This window comes from Stegostoma tigrinum, chromosome 2, assembly GCF_030684315.1.
Source record: "Stegostoma tigrinum isolate sSteTig4 chromosome 2, sSteTig4.hap1, whole genome shotgun sequence".
In the NCBI taxonomy this organism is placed as follows: Eukaryota; Metazoa; Chordata; class Chondrichthyes; order Orectolobiformes; family Stegostomatidae; genus Stegostoma; species Stegostoma tigrinum.
Window position 1 is genome coordinate 40,410,198 of NC_081355.1, and position 26,642 is coordinate 40,436,839.

General features: G+C 40.0%; 1 protein-coding gene across 5 annotated transcripts in view; it reads left to right on the plus strand.

The window, feature by feature from the left end:
• Positions 1 to 26,642, plus strand: part of hivep1 (HIVEP zinc finger 1) — a 281,381-nt gene that overhangs the window by 158,831 nt on the left and 95,908 nt on the right. For 4 of the 5 annotated variants that reach the window (XM_059653660.1, XM_048559398.2, XM_048559377.2 and 1 more), the window contains 3 exons: positions 3,821 to 9,957; positions 23,642 to 23,772; positions 26,194 to 26,369. In XM_059653660.1, coding sequence (XP_059509643.1) covers positions 3,821 to 9,957; positions 23,642 to 23,772; positions 26,194 to 26,369 — 6,444 coding nt within the window. The remainder of the gene's footprint in view (positions 1 to 3,820; positions 9,958 to 23,641; positions 23,773 to 26,193; positions 26,370 to 26,642) is intronic. The other variant, XM_048559384.2, reaches the window with a different exon arrangement.

Sequence of the window (26,642 nt, forward strand, 5' to 3'; positions counted from 1 at the left end):
TTCATCTTATGTATTATTGGAAAATTTCTCATCCATGTCTCTGGCATGTATTCCATCACTCTCCTGACTTGTATCTTGTGATAGTGAACAGGCTTTGAAGAATGGAAATGAGTTACATGCTGCAGAATTGCCACACTTTGGACTTGCTCTTATGATGTGTTTATATGGTCGATCCAAATATGTTTGGGATTGATGTTAATGATTGAGTGTAGATGGTAAGGAACTCAGAAATGGCAATACCATTGAATGTCAGGAAGTGGTGGCTCGATTCTGTCTTGTTGGAGATCATAATTACCTGGCACTAATCAATCCAGATCCAAATATTTTCCAGGCCTTCGTCAATGCAGGTTTGAACTGTTTGAGTGTCCAAAGAATTGTGAATGATACTGAACACTGTGCATTCATCAGCAAATATCTCCATTTCTAATGTTATGTTGGAGGGAAGTTGATTGAAGTAACTGAAGGTGATAAAATCTTAGGGATTACCCTCAGGAATTCCTGCAGTGATGCCCTGGGGCAGATAATTGACCTCTCACAATGACTGGACTTCGTGCTAAGTATTTTTTGATAGAATCCCTGCAGTATGAAAACTCACCACTCAGTCCAATAAGTCTGCACCAATTCTCTGAAGAACATCTCATCCAGACCCATCCCTGTACCCTGTTCATGTAACACTGCAATTCCTATGGCTAATCCACCTAACCTACACATTCATGAACACTGTGGGCAATTTAGCATCGTCAATCCACCTAACCTGCTCAATGGTTGGACCTTGGGAAGAAACCGGAGCACCCGGAGGAAACCCAGGCAGACATGGGATGGATGTGCAAACTCCACACAGACAGTTGCTCAATGTTGGAATTGAACCTGGGTCCCTGGTACTATGAAGCAGCAGTGCTAACCATTGAGCCACTGTGCCACCAAGTATTGCTCCAAACTGTTGACTTCAGTTTTGCTAGAGTTCCTTGATGCTTAATGTCAAGGGCAGTCATTCACATCTCATTTCTGATATTAACCATTTACCATGGTTCACACCAAGGTTGTAATTAGGTCTGAATTACAGTAATCCTGGTAAAAACTCAGGCTGAGCATTGATAAGCCGAACAAATCCTATCTGATAGCACTGCTGATGATACTTTCCATTATGTTATTGATGGTTGAGAGTATACTGAAGAGGTGATATTTGATCAGTTTGGATTTGTTCTCCTTTTTGAGGATGGGACATTACCTGACCAATTTTCCATTGTCAGGAGCATGCTAATGCATTAGCTTGGGTAAGGATGTGGTTAGTTCTGGAGCACTAAAATAAATCATTAAGCCTTCAAGATCTGTAGTCTTAACTACATTTACTACGTATTGTCAAGGCTATTGTCTTTGGTATATCTAATTCCTTCAGCTCGCATCTGATATTGCATGGTGAATCAGATCGGTACAAACATCTGTGATTAGAGTCGTAGAATCACATAGCATGGAAACAGACCATTTGATCCCAAACTAAACTAGTCCCACCTGCCTGCACTTGGCCCATATCCCTCAAATCATTTCTTATTTGTGTTCTTATTTAAATGTCCTTTAAGCGTTGTAACTGTAGCCGTGTCCACCAGTTCCTTTCGAAGTTCATTCCACACTTGAACCCTTGCGTGTAAAAAAAAATGTCCATATGCGTAAAAAAAAATTCTTTTTTGAATTTTTCTCCTCTCACCTTAAGATATGGCCACTAGACTTAAAATATCCCATCCAGGGAAAAGATACCCCTCATGATTTTATAAATCTCTATCAGGTCATCTGTCAACCTTCTACACTCGTGTCCCAGCCTACCCAGCCTCACCTTTTAACTCAAATCATCCATTCCCAGCAATGTGCTGGTAAATCTCTACTGAACCCTGTCCAGCTTAATGTCCTTTCTATAAAAGAGCGAACAGAACAGGACACAGTACTCCAGAAGATGCCTCAACAACATCCTGTGCAACCTCAACATACCTTCCAAACTCCTGTATTCAAAGGTCTGTGCAATGAAAACTGGCAAGTTTAACCACCGCTATATGTGATGCAAAATTCAAACAATTATGTACCTAAACCCCTAGGCCTCTGTTGTACAACACTGTCCAACCTGCTGATGAGGCTGAAAAAGTATTTCTGGTTGAAGATAGTTGCAAATGCTTCAACCTTGTCTTTTATACTGGCCTAGTGGGCTGTATCTTCAAAGGAGATGGTGATGTTTGTGGAGCTTCCTTTGATCAGTTGTTATGTCTCATCACCGTTCACAGTCTGCATAATCTATTCTGTTGATTGTAGAATTGCTTGTGCTGGTTAGCATGCAGGAGATTGAAAACTGGTGGACATGGCTACAATTATAGTTTTATCAGATTGATGCCCGATTTAAAGATATGTCTCGAGCAGTTCCATGTGTGCAGTTGAACACTTGTCATTGGGCCTGTCTTGTTGCCTGTAGTAGGATGAGAGATCTATCAGAACATTAGGTAACTGGGTGAGATTAAATACTGTACTGCTGCTGGCCCGTATTGCTTCATACATGACCTGGTTGAGCTGCTGGGTCTGTTCAGAATCTATTTGATACAGTAGTGTTGCTACACATTGATGGTGTCCTAATTGAAAAGGTGAGGCTTGATCACAACATTGGCTATATGGTCATCAATTCTGCCATACTGTCCGTGACTGCTACATTTGTGATGTGTAAGTTGATGAGGACAAGGTCAAATACATTTTCTCTCTTAATATCTGCCAGATATTAATTGCTAGTCCTTCAGGACTTGGCTGGTGTAGTTAAGTGGTGAGTCACTCTAAGTAATGGACATAAGTCCATGACACACATAACATTCTATGCCCTTGCTATCCTTGCTGCATTTTGCCAAGCATTGTTAAGCCTCCGACATTGAATTCGTCAGGGATGGGATTTTGGGTTTTCAAACAACAGTGGCAGCAATAAAATGGTAACATTTCTGGAATAGTAATTTTGGAGTCATTGGGTCGAATCCTGGCTTTGCAGACGGAGAAATTTGAATTCAATATAAATCTGGAATTATAAGGTACCCTAATGGTGATCAGGTGTTGTCGTAAAAATGTGTCTAGTTCACTTGAGTCCTCTGGAGAAGAAGATCTGCCACCTTTACCTGGTCTGCCCTGCACGTGACTCCATCAGCAATGTGGTTGACTTTTAACTGTGTTCCAGATACTTAGGAATGGGCAATAAATGTTGGCTTTGACAGTAATGCCCTCATCCTATGTTTGAATGAAAACAAAACATATGACAAATTAGTGACTTTAATTCTAAATTCTGCAAAGCATTTTTTTTTCATTAATTGACCTTTTAACTTTAGGTACAAGAGTTAATTTTAGCAAATATCGCATCCACCAAGATCAGAAATTGGGGAATTGTAGGCAAAGTTTTCCATATATTAACAACTGAACAAATATTGTGATGAACATCTGTAAAGTCCTAGTATGCATTCCTATGAGAAGTGCAATTCCATAAGAACACCTCCAATAATCTTTAACGTGTAAAAGTAATATGAAATAGTATAGAATGAATTTTTGTTTCTGATCCATTTTGAAGATAATTGGGGAGAAACTTGTAACGATAATGGGATTTAAACATGTGTAGATTTACGGTCATACCTGGGAAAAACAGTACAATGACTTTTTTTTGCACACTTTTCAGACAAATTTTTCCCCAATATCTCACATGCCAGCAATTTTTGTACATCATTAACCATTTAAGTATCATTCACTGTATGCTGCTTTAATACTATTAAGTAAAGTGGAAGAAAAAAAAAATAAGATTTCTTCATTTTTCTTTTAGCAGACTCCCATGACTCTCAACAAAAGGGCAAACTAAGCGCAGTTAAAGGTGTAAAACGGAAGAAAGTGGTTGCTGAAAACATAACAAAGAAAATCCCTAAATCACCTGTCAAAGCTCGGTTAAAATTTTGTAATGATCAACAGAATGTGGAGGCAGCCTTTCCTGTTGAGGGGTTTGAGACTACTTCTACGCTATTAGAGAAAGAAGAACTGGTTGTACAAAATGGAGGACTTGACAAAGAAGGAGAAATTGGGCAAAAATGTTCACAAGTCCTAAACCTTGCTTCTGAGGCAGCAGAAGCTAGAACTGAGAGGTCAACACAAAGAGCAATTGTGCCTGCTGGGCCCTCAGTTGAACCTTACATCAAATCCCCAAATTCGGGAGCTCAACAACTAGAAACTGATGCAACACTAAAATCGCTAGTGTCTGAGAAATCTCCTTCCCTGTCCAACAAGCATATGCAGCATCAGATTCAACATCTTTCTTTACTACAAGAACATTGGTTAATTAAAGCTGAGGACAGATCGTGCAGTACAAATGGAAGTTTCCCTTGTGAAAATACTGCTTTTGACGTTTTATTGAAAGCAATGGAACCCGAATTAAAAACTCTTTCAAAAGTAAAATTTTGTATAGCTGATCCTGAGTCAAGAAAATCAGGCATCACTGTTGGAACCCAGGGACAAGAGTCAAGTGGAATATCAACATTTGCTGCACACACCTTAAATCAAACTTCAGTATGTAAATCTGAATTTACTGTAGCCCAACAGTACTATTCAAATTTTAATCAAATTGTGTCCAAATCAGGGACAAAAGTGCAACCAGAGGATCAGACCACATCTCATTTAAATTACCTGCAACCTCAACTTGTTTCTCAAGCTGTACCACAAAATAAACATCATGCCTTATTGCAGAGATTTAATGGATCACCAACACACCAGCAGGACCAAACAAAACATCATTTTCAGCCAACATACAACTTAACCGTGACTTCTTTAGGTCATTTTCAGAACCCTGTTGTATCACACAGAATGCATCAAAGTCAGCTTGCGGTTCATCCAAATCAATCAATGGCAACTAATCTGTCGAATTGTGTTCAAGTTGGATCTGGTTATAAACAGCACCACGTAACGCCAGTTGTGAATTTTGTGACAGACCAAGTGTCAGATATTTTAGTTAAGGACCAGAAGCCTAAAAAGCAAGGAAAGTATATTTGTGAGTATTGTAACCGAGCTTGTGCAAAACCTAGTGTTCTCCAAAAACACATTCGATCACATACTGGTGAACGACCCTACCCTTGTGTTACATGTGGGTTTTCATTTAAAACTAAAAGCAATTTATATAAGCACAAGAAGTCCCATGCACATGCTATCAAACTCGGTCTTGTTTTGAGATCAGGGAGCAGCAGTAAATCCATGTCACAGGAATCTGACCGAGCACTTAGTAATCATTCAGATGTAGAGGAAAGTGGTGAAAGTGAGGCTGAATCCACATCTGAAGAAAAATCTTTTGAGCAACAGCACTTTGAACTAGAAGCTACACAAGCAACCGTCAATGAGTCTTATTCAGACACATCAAGATTTCCTAGAAGTCTCAAGTCACCTGATAAGCTACTTAGTAAAACCATTGGTTATAGCACTTACGAAAGTGCTGCCCTATATAAATCCTCGGAGTCAAAACTTACAGCTGCTTTACCCAAAGTTGTGGCCTACCCTGTGAATATTTCCCCATTAAGGGCTGATAGTCCAAAGCTGATAGATACGGTTCCAGAACTAGCCACTGCAAAGCAGCAATTAAATCCACAGACTGCTAAAGTGAAGTCAGCCCCCACTTGGATGTCTCCACTGAAGAAGCAGGATAATGAGCACAAGCAGCAAATACAAATGACCTCACAGAAGGAAGAAAAGTTTCAGTCAATAACCACACATGCTCACCTTCAAAGACAGCAAGCCACTGATTTTTGTCATCAGCAAGGAAAGTCTCATTTAAGCCCACGAAGTCTAGGGAGCACAGACTCTGGGTATTTTTCTCGTTCAGAGAGTGCAGACCAACAATTGAGTCCATCGAGTCCTTACATTAAATCAATGTCCACAACCGAAGTTGATCCCAACAAGTGCTGTTTTCCTTGTCCACCTCATAGCAACCAGGTTATGGCCACTGTTTTACAGATGAGCTCAGTTGAAAAGCCATCGAAATTGGTAGCTCCTGTTCGCACTCAGATAGCAACGAAATCTCTTGAAGAACGCATTTCCAAATTGATATCGGATAATGAAGCAGTAGTGGATGATAAACAGCTAGATAGTGTAAAACCTAGAAGAACATCTCTTTCAAGGAGAGGAAGCATAGACTCTCCAAAACCATATACATTTAAAGATTCGTTCCAATTTGATCTACGGCCGCTGCATTCTGGAAGGAGAACAAGCTCCAGTTCTGACATACCCAAGTCTCCTTTTACACCTACTGATAAGTCAAAACCAGTGTTTCTTCTATCAGTTCCTACTCCATTTCCATCTCTTGATTGTTTACCAATTACTAGAAGTAACTCGATGCCAGCTACTCCGGCATACTCTGCTGTACCCACAAGTATAATCTCTGTAACACACCCACTTCGAGAGTGCCAGTCATTTGATGATAAAATTGGTGGTTCATTTAGTGATGATGTTTTTGTTTCTGGACCACTTACACCTCTAGAACTTGCCCATCCACGAACTCTTGTCAGACAGACTGCAGTTGAGGATTCATCAGGTAGTGAAGGACAGAGCTTTGTTTCCACACGCTCAATGGATGAGGGTTGTCATAGCAATAATAAGGCAGGGGTTTTGATGCCAAGAAGTAAGTCATTTGAGCATGAGTCGCAAATGCAGGAGAAAGTGAAAAAGTCACAAGGACGGGGGTCAATGTATGAATGTGAAACTTGCAGAAACAGATATAGAAAGCTGGAGAACTTTGAAAATCACAGGAAATTCTACTGTTCGGAGCTCCATGGGCCAAAACTTAAACCAGCAATCAGCAAAGAGGTAGAACAGGAAGGAGTATCACAAAGCAAACCACCACAGTTACTACATTACAGGGTAATTGGAACAACAGGTGTGCTGCAGCAACCACCTAAGGTAAGGAAAAGGAGGAAGATTAAAAGTATTGGTGATGATGATGAAATGTTGACCAGTGATAATACTGTGACCAAAACTGTAAGTAAGCAATTTCTAGCAGATCAGAAGATAAATGCTCCTGTCTCTGCTGCTTTCTACTGGAGCAGTATGAGTGATAACATCACACAGACAGCTGTCAATGTGAAGAATTTAAAAGGACAACATTTAGGGGCAGGAAGTATGGAACCTTCCCTTGAAACATCTGTGTCTTTTAGTAATAAAATTCAAACTAACCCATTTCACTCTCCATTGCAAGATAAAGGAGATTTGAATAGGAACAACAGTGGAGTGTCTGTAATTCAACACACAAATTCTTTGAGTAGGTCTGGCTGTTTTGAACAATCAGAATTTATTGACAGAATTTCTCCTGTGCAAGAAAATGAAACTCCCAATGGAATCGTGCAGCCTTCAATGTTTGTTAATACTCGGGAAGACATTTGTTGCAAACTCACAGATTTTCAACAGCTATCTAATACTTCTGAGACAGTGAGAGCATCGAAACATGAAGCTTTGAGATCCTCAGTTGTTGATTGCACTTCATTACAGCAGTTAAGACTGGTGCGTCAACAAAACATCCAAGTTCCTGAGATTTTGGTCACAGAAGAACCGGACCAGGAACAGGAATCGCAAGGAAATGGGCAGGAAATAGTAACAGAAATATTTCATTGGCCTCAACGCAGTGAGACACTTTCAAAACTACCAACAGAGAAACTCCCACCGAAGAAGAAAAGAATCCGCCTGGCTGAGATGGAACATTCATCTGCTGAATCCAGTTTTGATTCAACACTGTCAAGAAGCTTTAGTCAGGATAGCAGTTTGTCTTGTTCCAGTTTCTCAGCTTCTTTTGATAAGGAGGATATTCCCAGGACCGAGAGTCCTTCAAAGGTGGAAACAATAAGCAAAGTCTCTGAGCTGTCGCTAATAAACTACTCAAACACACTTGGTCTTCCCAATCTACATTACAGAGGAATGAGACGTGTTGCATCAGAACAGAGTAGTTGTTTGCCACCATTTGTGGAGGCTAATTCAGGAATTCGTAGTAAATCATTTGATTGTACTATCATATCCACATCAAGATGTTCATCACCTGAAGTTCCTGTGGAAATGATTTCAACTGTGGCTCCTGGACTAATAGGTTCTGCCTCTGTTTCACTTATTGAAAGAAGGAGGGGCCCTCTTTTACGACAGATGTCTTTGAGTATTGGCCCAGATATTTCTCAAACTCCAGTTTTGCCTTCTAATTTATTAAAACAAAATGTAACTCTGCAGGTAGCTGCCTTGCCACAACACACAAGCTCTATATTGCACAGGTCATCTCCTGTATCATTTTTAACCTCACCACATCAGTTGTCTTGCATGGCACAAATTCGACATGTGGTACAGCATGATCCAAAACCTTCAATACAAGATGCAAATGTAAATAATCAAGTTCATGTTAATTCACTTTCAGTCCTGATGTCGACACAAGGAAACCTAAAGGCATTGCCTGAAAGAATTGTAACAGCTCACATAGCCCAACAGAAATTGTGTCCAGTTATATCTCTTCCTTCTGCAGCTTTAGATAATACATTTGCTCCTAAATATCAGCTTCAGCTTGTTAAGAAGCAACCCAGTCAGCCATATTTGCTTCCTACCGTTACATCCCAACAGTCAGTCATTCCACTACCAGTTCCTAATACAATCGGATCGAGTGTGCTAACTTCGAATGTTTCACTTCAGCCATTGGAGATCATCTCAAACTTATACTTGCTCCCTCCAGTCCAACCTGTCAATTCTAGCAGGTCAGCTACACTAGCTTCTGTGGTCATGCCTATTGGAATTCAAAGTAAGGAATCTGTTTATAACACTACTGCTATAACAACATTACCACAGATTTTGGTCACACAAGACCAATCAAACAATCCAGCTGTGGTGATTTGTAATCTTGAATCAGTAAATTTAGCTACTGATGAGGAAGTGCCCTCAGGATCACACGATTATTTGGAAGGCCAACAATGTGAAATAAGTTCTAAAGTAAAGGTATCTGTCATTTCTAAATATTGCATTTCCCATGATGAAAGCAAAGGTTCACTTGTACTCAGTGATTTGAAAATACCATCAGATGGTTTACTTGCCCAGGAAACTACAGGAACTAGTAAACGCATGCTGTCTCCAGCAAACAGTTTAGATATTGCATTGGAAAATCATCAGAAACGAGTTAAAGATGAAAATGGATCTACAAGCAGTGGTAATGTAACACCAGGATGGCTACATGCCATGAAATCTGTTGAAATTAATAATCTCAAGAAGCCCATGTTAACAAGGCAGTTTTGCACAACTGATGAAATTGAAGATTCATTGCCTGTTGAGCAAGAAGGTACCCAGAAAAACAGCCCTCAAACTTTAGAACTCAGCAGCTTTCCCGAAATATCCTTTCATGATCTGTCAATATCTTACCAGGATAAGCACCCAATAGTTGCAAGAGAAGTTTTGGAACCTGAAAGTTCAAATTATTCTCATTTCACTTCAAGTACAGTTATTCGAAAGTCCCCGATATCAGTATGCTCTAGTTCTCCTCAAGTGCATACCATGCTGTTGAAAACAGCTTCTGATAGACAGGATAACAAGTCACCATTGGGTAATGACCAGGTGCAGCCAATTAGCAATGAAAGCCGATTACAAGTTGGAGCTTCCTTTCCAGTCACAAGCACACAAGATATACAAAACACATCACTTTCATCTCTGAAGACTTCAACAAGTTCTAGTTGGTGTTACCTGACGAAGTGTAAACCTCTACAAATACAGCAAATGGACAAAAAAACCTCTGCATATGCTACCTGGCATATAAGCCCTAACAGTCCCAATCCACTAGGCTTACCAACAAAAGTTGTACTTGGTCTTCTAAATTCAATGCAAAAGAATAAGGAAGTGATGTACACTGAAGCAAAAACCACCTTACATCAGTATGGTATATTGGTACTTTCAAGCACATGGAAAGCTGCTAAATCTAAGGTACTACTATTTTGATAATCTGTACATTTTCTGTAAAGGCCAAAATAAGGCAGACTGAAATTAAACATCATCAGGTTAGACAGAATTTCATGGATGTGTTAAAGTAATAGAAGCAGGTGTTATCATTGCACTTTATTTTCCACTAGGTACTACAATAACAACCAGGCGCAAACATCAGAAAATATGAAGAATTGTATTTTTATGCTACTTGATCTCCTGTGGTACAGCCCTTGTTGTTTCAAGTAATATGTTGTTTAATAGCCAAGGAAGTGTTTAAACAATGTAGTAATAAGCACCGGGGCTACAGATTTAAAGACTGAATCCAAATTTGACTTTTCAAATAAACATATTCTGAATTGTTATAATTTTTTTCAAATATTTTATATTTCACTAGTAATAACTTCACCTTCTGTGAAGAGCAGAAATGCTGTGAAGAGCCTTGATGATTTTATATTTATTTTTGTTACTGTTTAAAAACTGCACATTTATATTTGTGTTTTTTCTGATCTTGAAACATGCCAAAATAATGGCTGACAATTAAGTAATTTTGGCATAGTCATATTAATAACATGGGAAAACATAGTAGCTAATTTGCATTCAAAGTTCCATAAATACCAGTGAGATAAGTGACTATTCTTTCTATTTTGATTGAAGGATTGTATTGGTCAGATAACCAGGAGACTACCTCAGGCTTTCATCAGATAGTGTTACGAGATTATTAACTTTTCTGCGTGAGGTAGACGTAGCCTCAGTAAACCTGAAGGATGACAACTCCCACAAACCAGCAATCTCTCAATGCTGCATTGAAGTGTAAACCCACATTATATGCTCATGTCAGCACAGTTGAGCTACCACTGAGCCAGGACTTAAATCGCAATTAAAATACAGGTTGCTCCTTGCCTTAATATACTTGGCATTGCTTAGAGAAGACAAGGCAAAAGCTAGAAGGACTTCAATCAGAACCCTTTTGTGAAAATGCATTTTTCATGTAAAGAAGTAAGAGAAATTTTACTGTTGAAGTTTTGAACTTTTTGTCTTGTATTTTCTTAAAATGTTTCTCAAAGATGTTGAACTCAAAAATTCTGCAAACAAAAGAAGCCGAATATTCTCGATGTTCTGATATGGACCATGACTTCTGGCTCTGTGTTCCTTGGTCTTTATGCTGCTGAGTGCCATTCTTGACGCAGGTTCCAAGGAAGTTTCATACCATTCTGGAATCAAATTGGATCCTCTGAAATGCCTTCCTGCTCCCCTAAATATAGAACATTCTATCACTGTTGCCTTTCTAATCTTCGCTTGTCACCGTATACACCTGAGCTATAGAGCCATGGGCTTAACTCTGACTGCATGCCCAAGAAAAAGTGTCCGTCTTATCAGTAGTCAGAACTGAGTATTGACTGTAGAGAAAGGAACATTTGAGTCTGAGAGGACTCAGCACTCAGCACTCAACTGCCTAGTCTTTGTTGTTTGCCTGGTAATCCTCTTTTGTTTCCATAGCCTTGAATGGCTCACGTAGCCTTGCAGATATATTACAGTGGTGCCAGCTATTGTTCAGACTTCAAAAACTGGAGACAAGGTCCAGCAGCGCACAACACTTTCCCTACAACTGTTTGTTTGAGACATGAGAAATGATCTGATTTTGAACATGGAACAGGATGCACAATCCATGATGTTAACATACTCCAAATATCTCTATTTATGAGACTATTGTTGCTACCAATGACATAGAGGGATGAGGGTGTGCAGGCAGAATTTCGGGACCCAACAAGTTGACTAGCAATTGGGACCTCAAGTATAGTAATCTCCAATTATTCCAGGCTCAGTGCCATTCTGAGTTTTAACATAGAATGATAGAACAGGAGTCCAACTGGAATGATTTGAATAGAACAGAATAGAATTTTTACGATGTGGAAACAGGCCATTCGGCTCATCAATTCCACACTGACCTGCCGAAGATCATCTCAACCTAGACCCACCCCCTAATTTATTCACGCCACCCTGCATTTCCCATGGCTGAGCCACCTAACCTGCATATCTTTGGACTGTGGGAAGAAAACTGGAGCACCCAGAGGAAACCCACGCAGACAGTTGTCCAAGGATGGGTTCCTGTTGCTCTGAGGCAGCAATGCTGACCAATTTGCCACCAGTTCACCCCCTTGCTGGAATTATACTTTGACGGATTTATAAACCTAGATATTAGAAATGGTTCTTGGCAAGTTGTGAGGTACACAGTCTGATGAGATTCACTTCAAGAGAACCAGGAAAAATGACTGTTTGTTGGTTTGCTGATGCTGTTGAGAGAGTTTTAAACTAACTTAGCAGGAAAATGGTTATTGAGATACAGCATTATAAAGAACAAACAAGGTACATAATGAGTTGGAAGAGATAGATGGCACTAGAATAACAGTAAGGTATTGGACAAAGAGCAAACACAGTAAAGGTCTGTCTTAAGTTTCTAACTCCCATACGTAAAAATACGAAGTGTGGTAAATAAGGTTGGTAGTTGCAGATATGGGTAGCTGCATGGAACATGAAGTTGTAGTGTTAATGGACCTGGCTAATAATGGACAAGATTTGGTACTAAATAATCTTGGATACAAAGCGGTAAATAAAGATAGGAAAGGATAAAAGAGTTGATGTGGTAGAATTGATTGAGGAGAATGCCATGGTGCTGGAGGGAGAAGACATCTTAGTCTGGTTAAGGACAGCATGTATTTGGTTAAAGTAAAAATTAATAGAGGTACCATTGTAATACTGGATGTGTTCTGTAGACCAATTGGACTATGTAGAGGAGCATATTTTCAGGAAAATTACAAGCGCAAAAACTAACGAATGGAAAAAATGGAGTAAATTGTAATATCAGAATCTGTATTAAAATAAATATGGTGTACATTGCTCAATGGAAAAGGAAGCCTTGCTGGAACGAAATATCATGTGGATCAAGTCTCATCCTGGAAACACATGAGGAATGGTGATCATAGTGTCTTAAGATATGAGTTATGAAATGGACAAAGAACAAGAAGCATTCCAAGAGTACATTGGAAGTACTATCCCACATTATGAAAAAGCAGGGCAATCGAATAGAGAGCCAATTATGCAACTGGGATCCAAACTGAATGTAGAAAATACAGTCAGGAAATGAAAGAAGAAATAAGAGAACAAAGATAGTGTGTGAAAAAGAGTAGCTAACATAAAGACAAATCCAAAGGTTTTCCAGTGGCATGCAAAATGTAAAAGAGAGGAAGAGAGGGACCAATCAGGGACAAAAAAAATCTGTTTATTTGAGCTGAGATATTAAATAATTACATTGTACCTTAGCAAGATGGTGGGGGCAAAATCATTGTGAGAAATAAGTAGTAGTTGTAGCACGAGATAAGCTATAATTAATGAAGAGGTGCAATTAGGAAGGCAGCCTGTACTTGAAATCTAGATAAATTATATGGACCATAATGTAATATTTTCAAGGATGCTAAGGGAAATAAGGGTGGAAATTGTAGAGGTTCTAACAGTAACTTTTGAATCCTTCTTAGATATAGAATTGTACCACAATTGCCAATATTTATATCCTTGTTTTAACAAAGGTAAACCCAGTCAGTTTAACCACTGTGTTGGGAAAGCTTTGGAAGTGCTATACCAGAACAAAATTAAGAGTCACTTAGACAAAAGTGGATAAAGGAAAGTCATAGAGATATAGCCATTGAGATATTCAGTATGGAAACAGATCTTTCTGTCCAAGTTGTCCATGCCAATCAGACATCCTAAATAAATCTATTCCCATTTGCCAGTGTTTGGCCCATGTCCTTCTAAAACCTTCCTGTTCATGTACCCATCCTGATGCCTTTTAAATATTGTGATCGTAGGGGCCTCAGCCACTTCCTCTGGCAGCTTATTCCATACACACGCCACTCTCTGCAAGAAAAAGTTGCCATTTAGGTTCCCTCTTATCTTTCCCCTCTTACCTTAAATCCATGCTCTCTAATTTTGCACTCCTCCACCGTGGGGAAACCCCTTGCCTATTTATCTTATCCCTGTCCCTCACCATCTTAAAAATCTCTAAAAGATCTCCCCTCAGCCTCTGATGCTCCAGTTTAAAAAAAACCCAGCCTATTCAGCCTCTCCAGCTGGCTCAAACACTCCAACCCTGGCAACTCATCATAAATCTTTTTGAACCCTTTCTAGTTTCACAACATCCTTCCAGAGGGGAGGGAGAACAGAATTGCATGCAGTACTTCAAAAGTGGTTGAACCAATGTCCTGTGCAGCCGCAACATGACCTCCCAAATCCTATATTCAATGTAATAACCAATAAAGGCAAGCATACCAAATGCCAACTTCACTATCCTATCTATCTGCAACTGTATTTTCAAGGAGCTATGATCCTGCACTTCAAAGTCTTTTTGCTCAGCAACATTTCCCAGGACCTTACCGTTAAATGTCAAAGCCCTGCCCTAGTTTGCCTTTCCACATCACATTTATCTAAGTTAAATTCCATCTGCCACTCCTCGGCGCATTGGCCCATCTGATCAAGATCCCATTGTACTCTGATGTAATCTCCCTCGTTGTCCGCTATGCCCGTAAATTTAGTAACATTTGCAAACTTAGTAACATACCTGCTATGTTCATATCCAAAACATTTATATAAATAACAAAAAGCAATTGATCCACCGCTGGTTCTTGTGACACACCGCTGGTGACAGGCCTCTGGTCTGAAAAGCAACCCTCCACCACCACTATAGTTCCCTAATTAAATTGATTATGTTTTAGAAGTTGTTAGATGGAGAAAGTTGATGAGTGCTTGTGTCCATTCCAAGAAACATCAAATGAAGTGCCTCATAATATACTTGCCAGCAGAGCTGAAACCAGTACAATGAAAAAGCAATGGTAGCATGAATTACAAAGCTGGATGAGTTCAATTCTGGTCTCCGTGCAATAGGAAAGATACTTGAAAGGGTACAGAACAGATTTGTAAGTATGTTGTTGAGGTTGGAGGGGTTGAGCTGTAGGGAGAGGCTGAATAGGCTATTTTCCCCGGCACAGCAGAAGATGAGGGATGTCATCGAGGTTTATAAAGTTATGAGGGACATGGATACGGTGAATAGCGAAGGCCTTTTCCCACAGGGTAGGGGAGTCCAAAACTATAGGGCATAGGTTCAAGGTGAGAGGAGAAAGATGTAAAAGGGACGTATGGGCAATGTTCTCATGTTGAGGGTAGTCCGTGCATGGAATGAGCTTCTACAGGAAGTGGTGGAGCTGGTGCAATTCCAACATTTTAAAAGGCATCTGGATGAATAGTAAGTGTTTAGAAGGATATTGGCCAAATTCTGTCAAATGGGACTAGATTATTTTAGGATATCTGGTCAGCGTGGATGACTTAGACCGGAAGGTCCGTTTCTGTGCTGTACAACTCTTTGGCTCTGAGTGATGGGAATTATTTTTGTACCGAAGTGAAGTAGACAATGGAATTCCATAGAGTTTGGTACTAGGACTACTGCTGTTCATTTAGCTACCTTATACTTGAGTATCCAATGCACGATTTCAAAACTGGCAGAAGATGCAAACTCGCATTTCATGTGAACTTTGAGGAAGATATCGATAGTCTTTGAGAGAGTATATTATATAAGCTTGTGAAAATGGGCAGACATATGGTAGATGAAATTTATTTCAGAAAAGTGTAATTGATATATTTTGATCAGAAGAATGAGAGGAGGAATAATAATGAACCATGCAATTCTAAATAGTGTGCAAAAGCAGAGTCCAAGGGCATATGTGTACAAATTATTGTAGGTCACAGGACAGGTGGGAAAAGTGATTCATATGCTGTAAGGGATTTGAGCTTCATATATAGAGTCATAGTATACAAAAACAAGGAAATTGTGATGATCATTTAGAAAATGCTAATGTGGTCTCTGTACAATTATTTTGTGCAGTTCTGCACACTGCTTGTTATGTTGAGCTTCCTTGGCTGGTAGTTCTGTAGAAACTGCTACTTCCATTACATTAATTGTGACTAGGTTATTTGCCTTCAGTAATCTGCTATGGCTTGCTTTAGTCTTGTGTTTCTAATATGAAAGTTAACTTCTAGCTGCCATTTTCATTTTGCTCACTTTGTGTGACCATATAAAAATAAACTTCACCCCAAAAATTCCAGACAGGTATCATGTTATGGTTAAAGCTCAGTACAGTGTGGTGCTGCAAAGAGGCATATTTCTCCAACTTCAATGTCTTACCTCGTTTTATGGGGGTTTTTTTGCAATTTTTCCTTAAGTAGTGTTTCCTTAAGGGAAGTGTAAAATTGAAGTTTATTTTTGTCTTGGTTCTTTAGAGGTATACAATAAAGCATCTAAGATGTTCTAACTACTTGTCTTTGTACAATTGGTGGCAATTAAATGTTTAGTTTGAGGTTTATGTGCTGAACACTTTCTGATGGGCTTATAGTCAAAAGTATTTCTGTGAAGGATACAGAACAGTCCAACTACTTGGAGCATTCTGCAGCAGCGAGGCCAGACCTATGCTTTGTAATATCAGGTACAGCTAGAACCTCAGTATGTGCTGAAACATGGTGTTTGTGTACCAAGGGTCTACGCACAGTTTGATACAACAGCACACTAATCAGAATGAGCGTGGCATTGGGTACATTCTTACCCCACTTTATCTTGAGCGTTATACATAGTCTATCTTTGACCTCCAGATAAACTGGAAGATGGCTCAGGGAATAGACCAGACCTGCACCATATACAGCAACACAGAGAGTAGCTCACACCTGATGAGTAGGTTTTTACTTGCAATGGAGAGGGAGTACTGCTCCCAAAAGACCAGTTTCTGCCTCACCTTCACAATATGCTCGACCCAAGTTTTGGTGCATGCCTCAATTCCTCCAAATCATATGGTGAAGGGTATAAAGTATCGGTTGGCCGAGTTCCCAAAGAGCATAGCCCCGCTGTTGTCTGGATTTACCTTAGCGCCTGAGGCCAATTCAGACTGGCCGCAGATGCTCATGAATCTGCACACTGACAGCAGATCCAAGCAAAGAACAGAGATGTCATCCATGTACAGGGACCAGGGCATAAAGTTGACCAGATAGAATTAAATTTCGATAAATGTGAGGTGCTGCATTTTGGAAAGGCAAATCAAGGCAGGACTTATAAACTGAGTCATAAGGTCCTGGGGAGTGTTGATGAACAAATAGACCTTGGGGTGTAGGTTCACAGTTCCTTGAAAGTGGAGTCACAGATGGATAGGATAGTGAAGAAGGCATTTGATATGCTTGCCTTTATTAGTTAGTGCATTGACGATAGGATTTGGGAAGTCATGTTGCAACTGTGCAGGACATTGGTTTGGCTACTTTTGGAGCATTGCGTACAATTCTGGTCTCCCTCTTATAGAAAGGATGTTGTGAAACTTGAAAGGATTCAGAAAAGATTTACAAGGATGTTGCCAGGTTTGTAGGGTTTCAGCTGTAGGGAAAGGCTGAAAAGGCTGGGGCTGTTTTCCCTGGTGCGTCAGAGGCTGAAGGGTGACCTTACAGAGGTTTATAAAATCATGAGGGGCATAGATAGGGTAAATAGACAAGGTCTTTTCCCCAGGGTGGGGGAGTCCAAAACTATAGGGCATAGGTTTAAAATGAGAGGGGATAGATGTATAAGGGACCTAAAGGACAATTTTTTTTCATGCAGATGGTGGTGTGTATAGAATGAGCTGTCAGAGGAAGTGATGGAGTTTGGTACAATTACCACATTTAAGATGCATCTTGATGGATAAATGAATATGTTTAGAGGGATATGGGCCAAATGCTGGCTAATGGGAGGAGATTTATATAGGATACCTGATTAGTATGGGCAAATTGGACTGAAGGGTCTGTTTCCATGCTGCATATCTCTCTCTGTCTCTATGACTGTTACCATTCTTGTAAGCAAAATAAAGGAACTAATACTCTGAGAGGGAGTACATCTAACTACCATGTCCATATACCAAATCTGTTAATTGGTCAGGATACTAGAACTGCTTGTGTTCACTAACATATCATTGAGTTATCAACAGTTGACAATGAAACCTTTCTCATCGTAAGTCATTATCATCTGGCAACTGATCCGACCTTCTAGGTGAAATGTAGAGTTATAGAGTTTTACAGCACAGAAGAAAGGCCCTTTGGACCAGTATGACCGTGCAAGTCATCAAATGTCCGCCTATTCTATTCTTATTTTCCAGCATTTGCCAGTAATCTTGCATACTATGGTGTTACAAGTGATAATATAAATATTTCTTTGTTTTCATGCTTCCAACCTCAACTGCCCTTTTAGACAATCATGACCCTCAAGGTGGAAAATACCTCCTGCTCCTTACCTTAAATCTGTGCTGCCTGGTGTTTGACCACTGTACTGGGCAAATTTTTTTGTCCTGTTTACCTGGTCTAGCCCCCTCAGAATGTTGTACACTTCATTCAGAATCCGCCCTCAGTATTCCCTACTCTCAGGAAAATAACCCAAGGTTGTCTAACCTTTTCATAGCTGAATCTCTCCAGCCTACACAGTCTCTTCTGCATGGAGTACAATGACATCCTTTCTATGGTATGGCAATCCCAAGGACTGCAAATAGTACTTCAGCTGTTGTCTAACTGATATTGTACACAGAGCCATCATGACCTCCTTACTCTTGTAATTCAGTGTCTCAACTAACAAAGGCAAGTATCTTTCTTATCCCTTTATCTAACTGCTGCCTTCAAGGATCAATGGACATGCACACCAAGGTCCCTGCGACCCTCTGCACTTGCTACAATTCTACTATTCAATATGCATTCCCTTTCTTTCTTAATCCACCCAACATGCATCACCTCACACTTTTCAAGATTAAATTGCATTTGCCACAATTTAGCCCTCTATATTATCATGTAATTTATGGCATTCCTCCTGTATTTACCACACTGTCAATTTTGTGTCGTCTGCAAACTTAGCGATCATACCTCTTGTATTCATGTATAGAATTTTAATATACTCAATTACAGACACAGCATTGAATCCCATAGTATACTACTGGACTCAGGCTTACACTCATAAAAAGAACATTTTGACCATCACCTCTGCTTCCTGTAATTTAGCTAATGTTGGATTGACAAATTACCTGGGATGCCATGAGTTCTTACCATCTCAACCAGTCTGCCAGACTGTCGAAAGCCTGTTATACACAAAGTGCATTTCTCTCATCTATATACCTAGTCATGTCCTTGAAAAATATAATCAGGTTTGTAGACATGATATTCTCCTTACAAAGCCATGCTGATTGTCCTTGATTTAATCTTTGCCTGTCAAAATGATGAATAATTCTGCGCCTCAATGTTTTCCAATAGTTTCTCTATGTTAGATTCACTGGCCTGTAGTTTCCAGTCTATATACCTATCACCCTTCGTAAATAATAGAACAGTACAGCACTGTTACAGGCCCTTCGGCCCACGATGTGCTGAGCTTTTACCTTAACCCTAAAGTCTATCTAACCTCCACCCCTACCTTGTACTATCAGCCATTTGCCTATCTAATAGCCACTTAAATGCCCCTAATGAGGCCAACTTCGCTACCCTCTCCGGCAATGCATTCAGTGCCCCTACCACTCTCTGAGTAAAGAACCTACCACTGACGTCTTCCCAATATCTACCTCCACTTAGTTTAAAATTATGTTCCCTCATAATAGCTACCTCCACCCTAGGAAAAAGTCTCTGGCTGGTCCCTCTATCTAATCCTCTGATTATTTTGTACACCTCTATCAAGTCACCTCTCATCCTTCGTCGTTCCAAAGAGAAAAGCCCGAGCTCTCTCAACCTTTCCTCGTAAGACCTTCCCTCCATTCTAGGCAACATCCTGATAAATCTCCTCTGCACCTTTTCCAACGCCTCTACATCTTTCCTGTAATGAGGTGACCGGAACTGGACACAATACTCCAGATGTTACCGAACCAGGCTTTTATATAGCTGGAGCATAACTTCATGGCTCTTGAACTCGATCCCTCTATTAAGAAGGTGTGGTGTGTTAGCTTTCATTAACAACTCTATCCACCTGGGTAGCAGCTTTCAGGGAACTGAACATGAATCCCAAGATCCTTCTGCTCTTCCACACTGCCAAGAATCTTCCCATTATTCCTGTATTCTGCTTTCAAGTTTGTCCCTCAAAAATGAATCGCCTCATAGTTTTCAGGGTTAAACTCGATCTGCCACTTCTCAGCCCAGCTCTGCATCCTATCAATGTCCCTTTGTAACCTAAAACAGCTCTCCGCACTGTTCCATAACGCGACCCACCTTCATATTGTCCGCAAACTTGCTAATCCACCCTTCCACTCCTTCATTCAAATCATTTACAAAAATCACAAATAGAAGAGGTCCTAGGACAGATCCTTGTGGCACACCACTTGTAGCTGAATATTGGTATATGGTAGTGGTCGTCCAGCCCTCTGGTATCTCTTCAGTGGTCAGAGGGAATTTGAAATTAATGTCAGATCCTCAGCAATCTTCTCCCTTGCTTCCCACAGCAGTTTGGGATACAACTGACCTTGACCTGATGATTTGTTCACTTTCACTCCTGCTATAACTGCTATAAAGCTCCCCTTTCTTAATGTTAATTTACTCAAGTATATTACATTCCTCCTTCCTGATTTGTACACTCACATCATCCTTCTCTGTAGAAAATACAAATGCAAATCTTTTGCTGGTTATCTTCCTGTCCTTAATATAATGATAAAACTTCTTAATGTTATCTGCTAGTGTTTTTTTCATGCCCCTTCATCTTTCTCCTAATTTCTTTTATAAGCAACCGTTGCATTGTCTATACTCCTCTCAGGCATCTCCCGTTTTCAGCTTCCAGCATCCATGATAAGCTTTATTTTTTTCCATATCCAGTATCCTTTGACATCCAGGTTTCTCTGGGCTTCTTAGTATTGTGGATAAAACACCATAAGTTGCCTTTAATTCAGCTACTTATTCAGAAATCTCACAGTCAAGTACTAAAACAATGATTTAAACTTTATTATGTGTAGCAACCAAAATAAGACCTCTCAAGTTGGGCGGTACAATGGCACAATGGTTAGCACTGCTGTCTCACAGTGCTACGGACACGGGTTTGATTCCAGCCTCAAGTGACTGTCTGTGTGGAGTTTGCACATTCTCCCCGAGTCTGCGTGCGTTTCCTCCCACAGTCCAAAGATGTGCAGGTTAGATGGATTGGCCATGCCAAATCGCCTGTAGTGTTCAGGGAGGTGTAGATTAGGTGGGTTATTTGGGGATGGGTCTAGGTGGGAGGCTCTGAGGTTTGGTGTGGGCTTGTTGGGCCAACGGGCCTGTTTCCACACTGTAGGGATTCTATGAAGTAAGCAAGTTAAGCCTGACATCTCAACTTGGGTATTACCCATGGTGGGATCTAGCGTGGATGGCAACTAACAGTGTCTAGGGTTCAGTCCTTGTGCAGTGTTATTCTTTGAAGTTCTGTGTTGGATTCTTATACAGTTTTCTCTATCAAGTTTGTGGTGTGACATCAATTCAAAATTTCTTATCCCCAACATTGATTACACTTCTGGAGAACTCAAGTCTGTAACTTGCCTTCTTATCAGAAGTGGCTACCCTGGCCCTTGTTACATTCCGAGTTAGCTTCTGTTTGAAACAGCCTATCCTGCAATCAGTGCCTTCATAGAATTATAAAGCACAGAACCAGACCCTTCAGTCCAACTGATCCATGTCAAGCAGATATCCTAAATTAATCCAGTCCCATTTTGTGGCATGGCAAATCCTTCTAAACTGTTCCCAGTCATGTACTCATTCCAGATGCCTTTTAAATATTGTAATTGTACCATTCTTCACCATTTCCTCTGGAAACTTAATCCATACATGCACCACCTTCCATGTGAAAACGTTGCCCCTTTCATATCTCTCCCTCCTCACCTTAGACCTATGCTCTTTAATTTTGGACTTCCCTATGCTAGAAAAAGACCTTGACTGTTCATCCTACCTATGGCCCTTATTATTTTGTGAACCTCTGAGGTCACCCCTCAGCCTCCAATGCTGCAGGAAAAACAACCTCTATCTATAACTCAAACCCTCCAACTCCAGCAACATCCTTCCAAATCTTTTTTACAATCTTTCAAGTTTCCCAAGCAGAAGGGAGACCAGAATTGAACGTAGCATTCCAAAAGTGGCCTGAACGATGCCCTGCAAATCGGCACCATAACATCCAAATCCTATACTCCGTGCACTGACCAGTTAAGGCAAGTATACCGAGTGTCATCTTTGCTACTCTATCTACCCGTGACTCCTCCTTCAAGAAATTGTGAACCTACAACTCAAAATCTCCTTATTTGGCAGTGCTCCCTAGAACCCTTTCTTTGAGTGTATAAGTCCTGTCTTGATTTTCCTTTCCAAAATGCAACATCTCTCATTTATCTAAATTCAACTCCCTCTACCACTCCTCGGCCCAATGGCCCATCTGATCTAGGTCCCGTTGTACTGTGAGATAATGTTCTTCACTGTCCACTACACCACCAATTTTGATGTAATCTGCAAACCTGATAACCATTCCTAATATATTCACATCCAAATCATTGAGATAAATGACAAAAAGCAGTGGACCAGTTCCAATCTTTGCAGCACGCTGCTGATCACAGGCATCCAGTTTAAAAAACAACCCTGTCTCCTATCTTCAAGCCAATTTTCTATCCAAATGGCTAGCTGTTCTTGGTTTCATGTGATCTAACCTTGCTAACCAGTCCACCATGTGAACCTTGTTGAACGCCTTTCTGAAGTCCATATAGACACCGTCCACTGCTCTGCCATCACGTACCAAATAGTTATTTGAATACTTCGTTCTCTTTGTCCTTAGGTTTATCAATTCACAAGCCAGTTCAATTTACTCTGGTTAATTATTTCTTATTCTTTCAAAGTTGCTGCAAAATATTTGTTTTTGACTTTTAGAACATAGACATAGAATATAGAACAGTACAGCACAGAACAGGCCCTTCAGCCCACGATGTTGTGCCGACCATTGTTCCTCATGTATGCACCCTCAAATTTCTGTGACCATATGCATGTCCAGCAGTCTGTTAAATGTCCCCAGTGACCTTCCTTCCACAACTGGCAACGCATTCCATGCTCTCACAACTCTCTGTGTAAAGAACCCGCCTCTGACATCCCCTCTATACTTTCCTCCAACCAGCTTAAAACTATGACCCCTCATGTTGGCCTTTTCTGCCCTTGGAAATAGTCTCTGGCTATCAACTCTATCTATGCCTCTCGTTATCTTGTATACCTCAATTAGGTCCCCTCTCCTCCTCCTTTTCTGCAATGAAAAAAGTCTGAGCTCAGTCAACCTCTCTTCGTAAGATAAGCCCTCCAGTCCAGGCAGCATCCTGGTAAACCTCCTCTGAACCCTCTCCAAAGCATCCACATCTTTCCTATGATACGGCGACCAGAACTGGACGCAGTATTCCAAGTGCGGTCTAACCAAAGCTTTATAGAGCTACAACAAGATCTCACGACTCTTAAACTCAATCCCCCTGTTAATGAAAGCCAAAACACCATATGCTTTCTTAACAATCCTGTCCATTATAAAAATCAACCATAATTTAGTAATTATTCAATTTAAAACTCATTATTGTTTTTAATCTGTAACTTGTACTTATCTTCCGCAGCTACTATTAAATAAATTATTTGTTTTGGACAGGCCCTGAGCATTGAAACAGTTGCAATCAGTGAACCTAAGAGTAAGGACAAGTGTGAACATCCAGAAGTTGGTGATTCTGATAAAGAGCATGCTGTAATTGAACCAAGGCGCATCAGGATCTTCGATGGGGGGCAAGTTGATATTTAAAACTCTTTCCTTAACCTAATTTTTAAAGAAAGGATTTGTAGAGTGGCAAAGTAATTTGCATTTTCTTTTCAATTCATTCATGGAATGTGGGCTTCACTGTCTGAACCTACATTATTTGCCCTTGAGAAGATGGAGATAAGCTGCCTTCTTGAACTGCTGCAGTCCACAATGCAGTTAAAGTGTGAATTTCAAGAAGTTTATGCAGTAACACTGAAGGAACAGTGGTATATTTCCAAGTCAGGATGTTGATTGGCTTAGGGAGGAACGTGCATGGCAGTGTTCCCATGTATCCTTCCAGATGGCAGTGGTCACAAGACAAAGGTGCTGCCTAAAAAGCCTTGGTGAATTTCTGCAGTGTGTCTCAGAGATAGAACTCACTGCTACTGAGAGTCAGTGGTGCAAGGAGTAGAAATTTGTAGATATTGTGTCCCTCAAGTGGGCTGCTTTTTTCTGATGGTTGCCAAGCTTCTGGTGTGTGGTTGGAGTTGCACTTATCCAGGCAAGTGGGATATATTCTATCATGAAGCTAACGAGTGCTTGATAGATGATCAGGCTTTAGGGTTCTTTCTTAATTGTACATGAGAGTATTTTTAAACAAAGACCTTTCATCTTGCACTCTTCAGGACAATATCAAATATCAGGTCAATTTAAGAAAAAAAAAATTCTACTTTGAGTTGAGAATGCTTGCAGACCTTGATTGGAACAGGCATTGCCATGGCGAATGCATCAGTTTTTGGTGATTGATTTGTTAACTGCCAGGCTTTGGTTAAAATTTAAACCAGGCAGGTTGACTCTGACTGGTCAAAGCACCGCCCTTAGAAATGAACTGGCAAATAGCTGTCATCTATTTTGAGTTAAAGTTGGTAGCTGATGTATTTTTAATGGCATTGCCTCCACCAATCAATCTGCTTACCAACCAATTAGCATTCTTCCCTCATATAGTTCAAATGTCACTTTTCCCCTTAAATTGGTATTCTTCTGAATTGCCCTGAAAAGTTTCAACTAAACTTTTTTTTTTCTGCAGTGCTCAAATTCTGTAGTACCAAATGGTTATTTTTAGCTGTCATCTAAGTTGGGCATATGCTGAAAGCAACAATTCTACTAGGATTTACTTGACTGGCTGTGAGTTTCCTTTTAGTTGATAGCACTCTGCTGTCATAAATGTGTTGCAAAATATTGCTCTTGTGTTTCACCTGATGTGTCATTGTTAGCAAAATGTTAGAACTGAGATTCAGAATCAGGAAGTATGGGAGGTAGTTAAAATGCAATGAGACCAAGTACTGAGTATTGCTGAAAAGGGAGGCATGTTGCTGAAACATCTACCCTTGCATTCATTAGAACAAATGTAAATGTTAAATTTCAAACAAAATAATTTCTACAACAAGAGAAAAGGGTGCAGATTGATTCACCAAGCTGCTACCGTGGACAAAGCAACAGGGAACAATAGCCTCCTGGGTAATTCAAAAAAGTCTTGAACATATTGCTTCTGCTTACAACAACTCATCAAGGCTCTTTTTGGTAGTATCTTTCAAACCTGTGGCCAATTCCACTTGGAAGGACAAAGGCAGCAAATAAGTATGGACATCATCTCAAACCTGTGACCTATTCTACTTGGAAGGTCAAAGGCGGCAAAAGAGTATGGACACCATCACCAATAAATACCCCTTCAGACCACACATCATCCTGACTTGGAACTGTATTGACATTCCTTCACTGTCATTGGCTGAAAATCCTGGCTCTGCCTTCCTAACGCTTTTTCTTACGCTCCAAGACCTCCAGCAGTTCATGAATGCACCACCACTGTCTTCTGCAATTAAGGACAGACAATATATGCTGCCCTAGCCAGTGATACCAAATCCCATGAATGAATAAAAAATGTAACCATGTATGAATATATGTTGTTTTAAACATGCATAAATGAGCCACATTATGAGTTCAACTCATCTCATAAATTGTTTTTAGTATAGCTATTAGTACATGCAGGACTGTTCAACAAGTGCAGCCCAATTGTGGAGTCACATCTAATGGTAGAAGACCATGGGCCAATCAGAGGAAAGGAGAGATTGATGTTAAATGCAAACAGCTTCCAAACTATGAGGAATGGAGCCTCACTTAAATTTTGTGTTACCAATTAGCTACTTCGGAGAAGGTTGCTTAGACACCCCATAGTTCGAATGTTTAAACCAAACCTTTTCATGTTTTTAGTGAAGTATGACATACTTTCATGCATTTTACTAATTCCTGTTGTGGTGGGAGATAAATCTACCCACAAGCTTAAGTGTGAATGTGATGTATTCATTCTACTTCAGTCTTCATCTCTACTGTTACACATACAAATAGTTTGGTTACCTGAAAGACCAAAGTAATGGCACATTAGAATCCAATTTTATTCTTTATTTTTAAAGATATAAATCAAATGAAGAATATGTGTATGTTCGGGGCAGAGGAAGGGGAAAGTACATTTGTGAAGAATGTGGAATACGTTGCAAGAAGCCAAGTATGCTGAGGAAACATATTCGCACCCATACTGACCTCCGACCTTATCACTGCAATTACTGCAACTTCTCCTTTAAAACAAAAGGTGAATTGATGCTGCGTACAATAGCTTAACGTGCTTACTTTGTCTCCTAAATCACCACAGTTTATAATAATACTTAAATTCTATTCACATGCTTTTTGCAACACCCTTTCTGCAGATGGCTGAAATTGTTGTGTGATCCTTTCTCTTAGTGTCACTAAGTCACAGCTCCAAAGATGAAAAATAAAAAATGCCCAATATATGTAATGTCCTTATCTCGACTTCTCTTTATTTCTTTCTCATTCCTCTATCCACAACAACATTCAATTTCAAGAG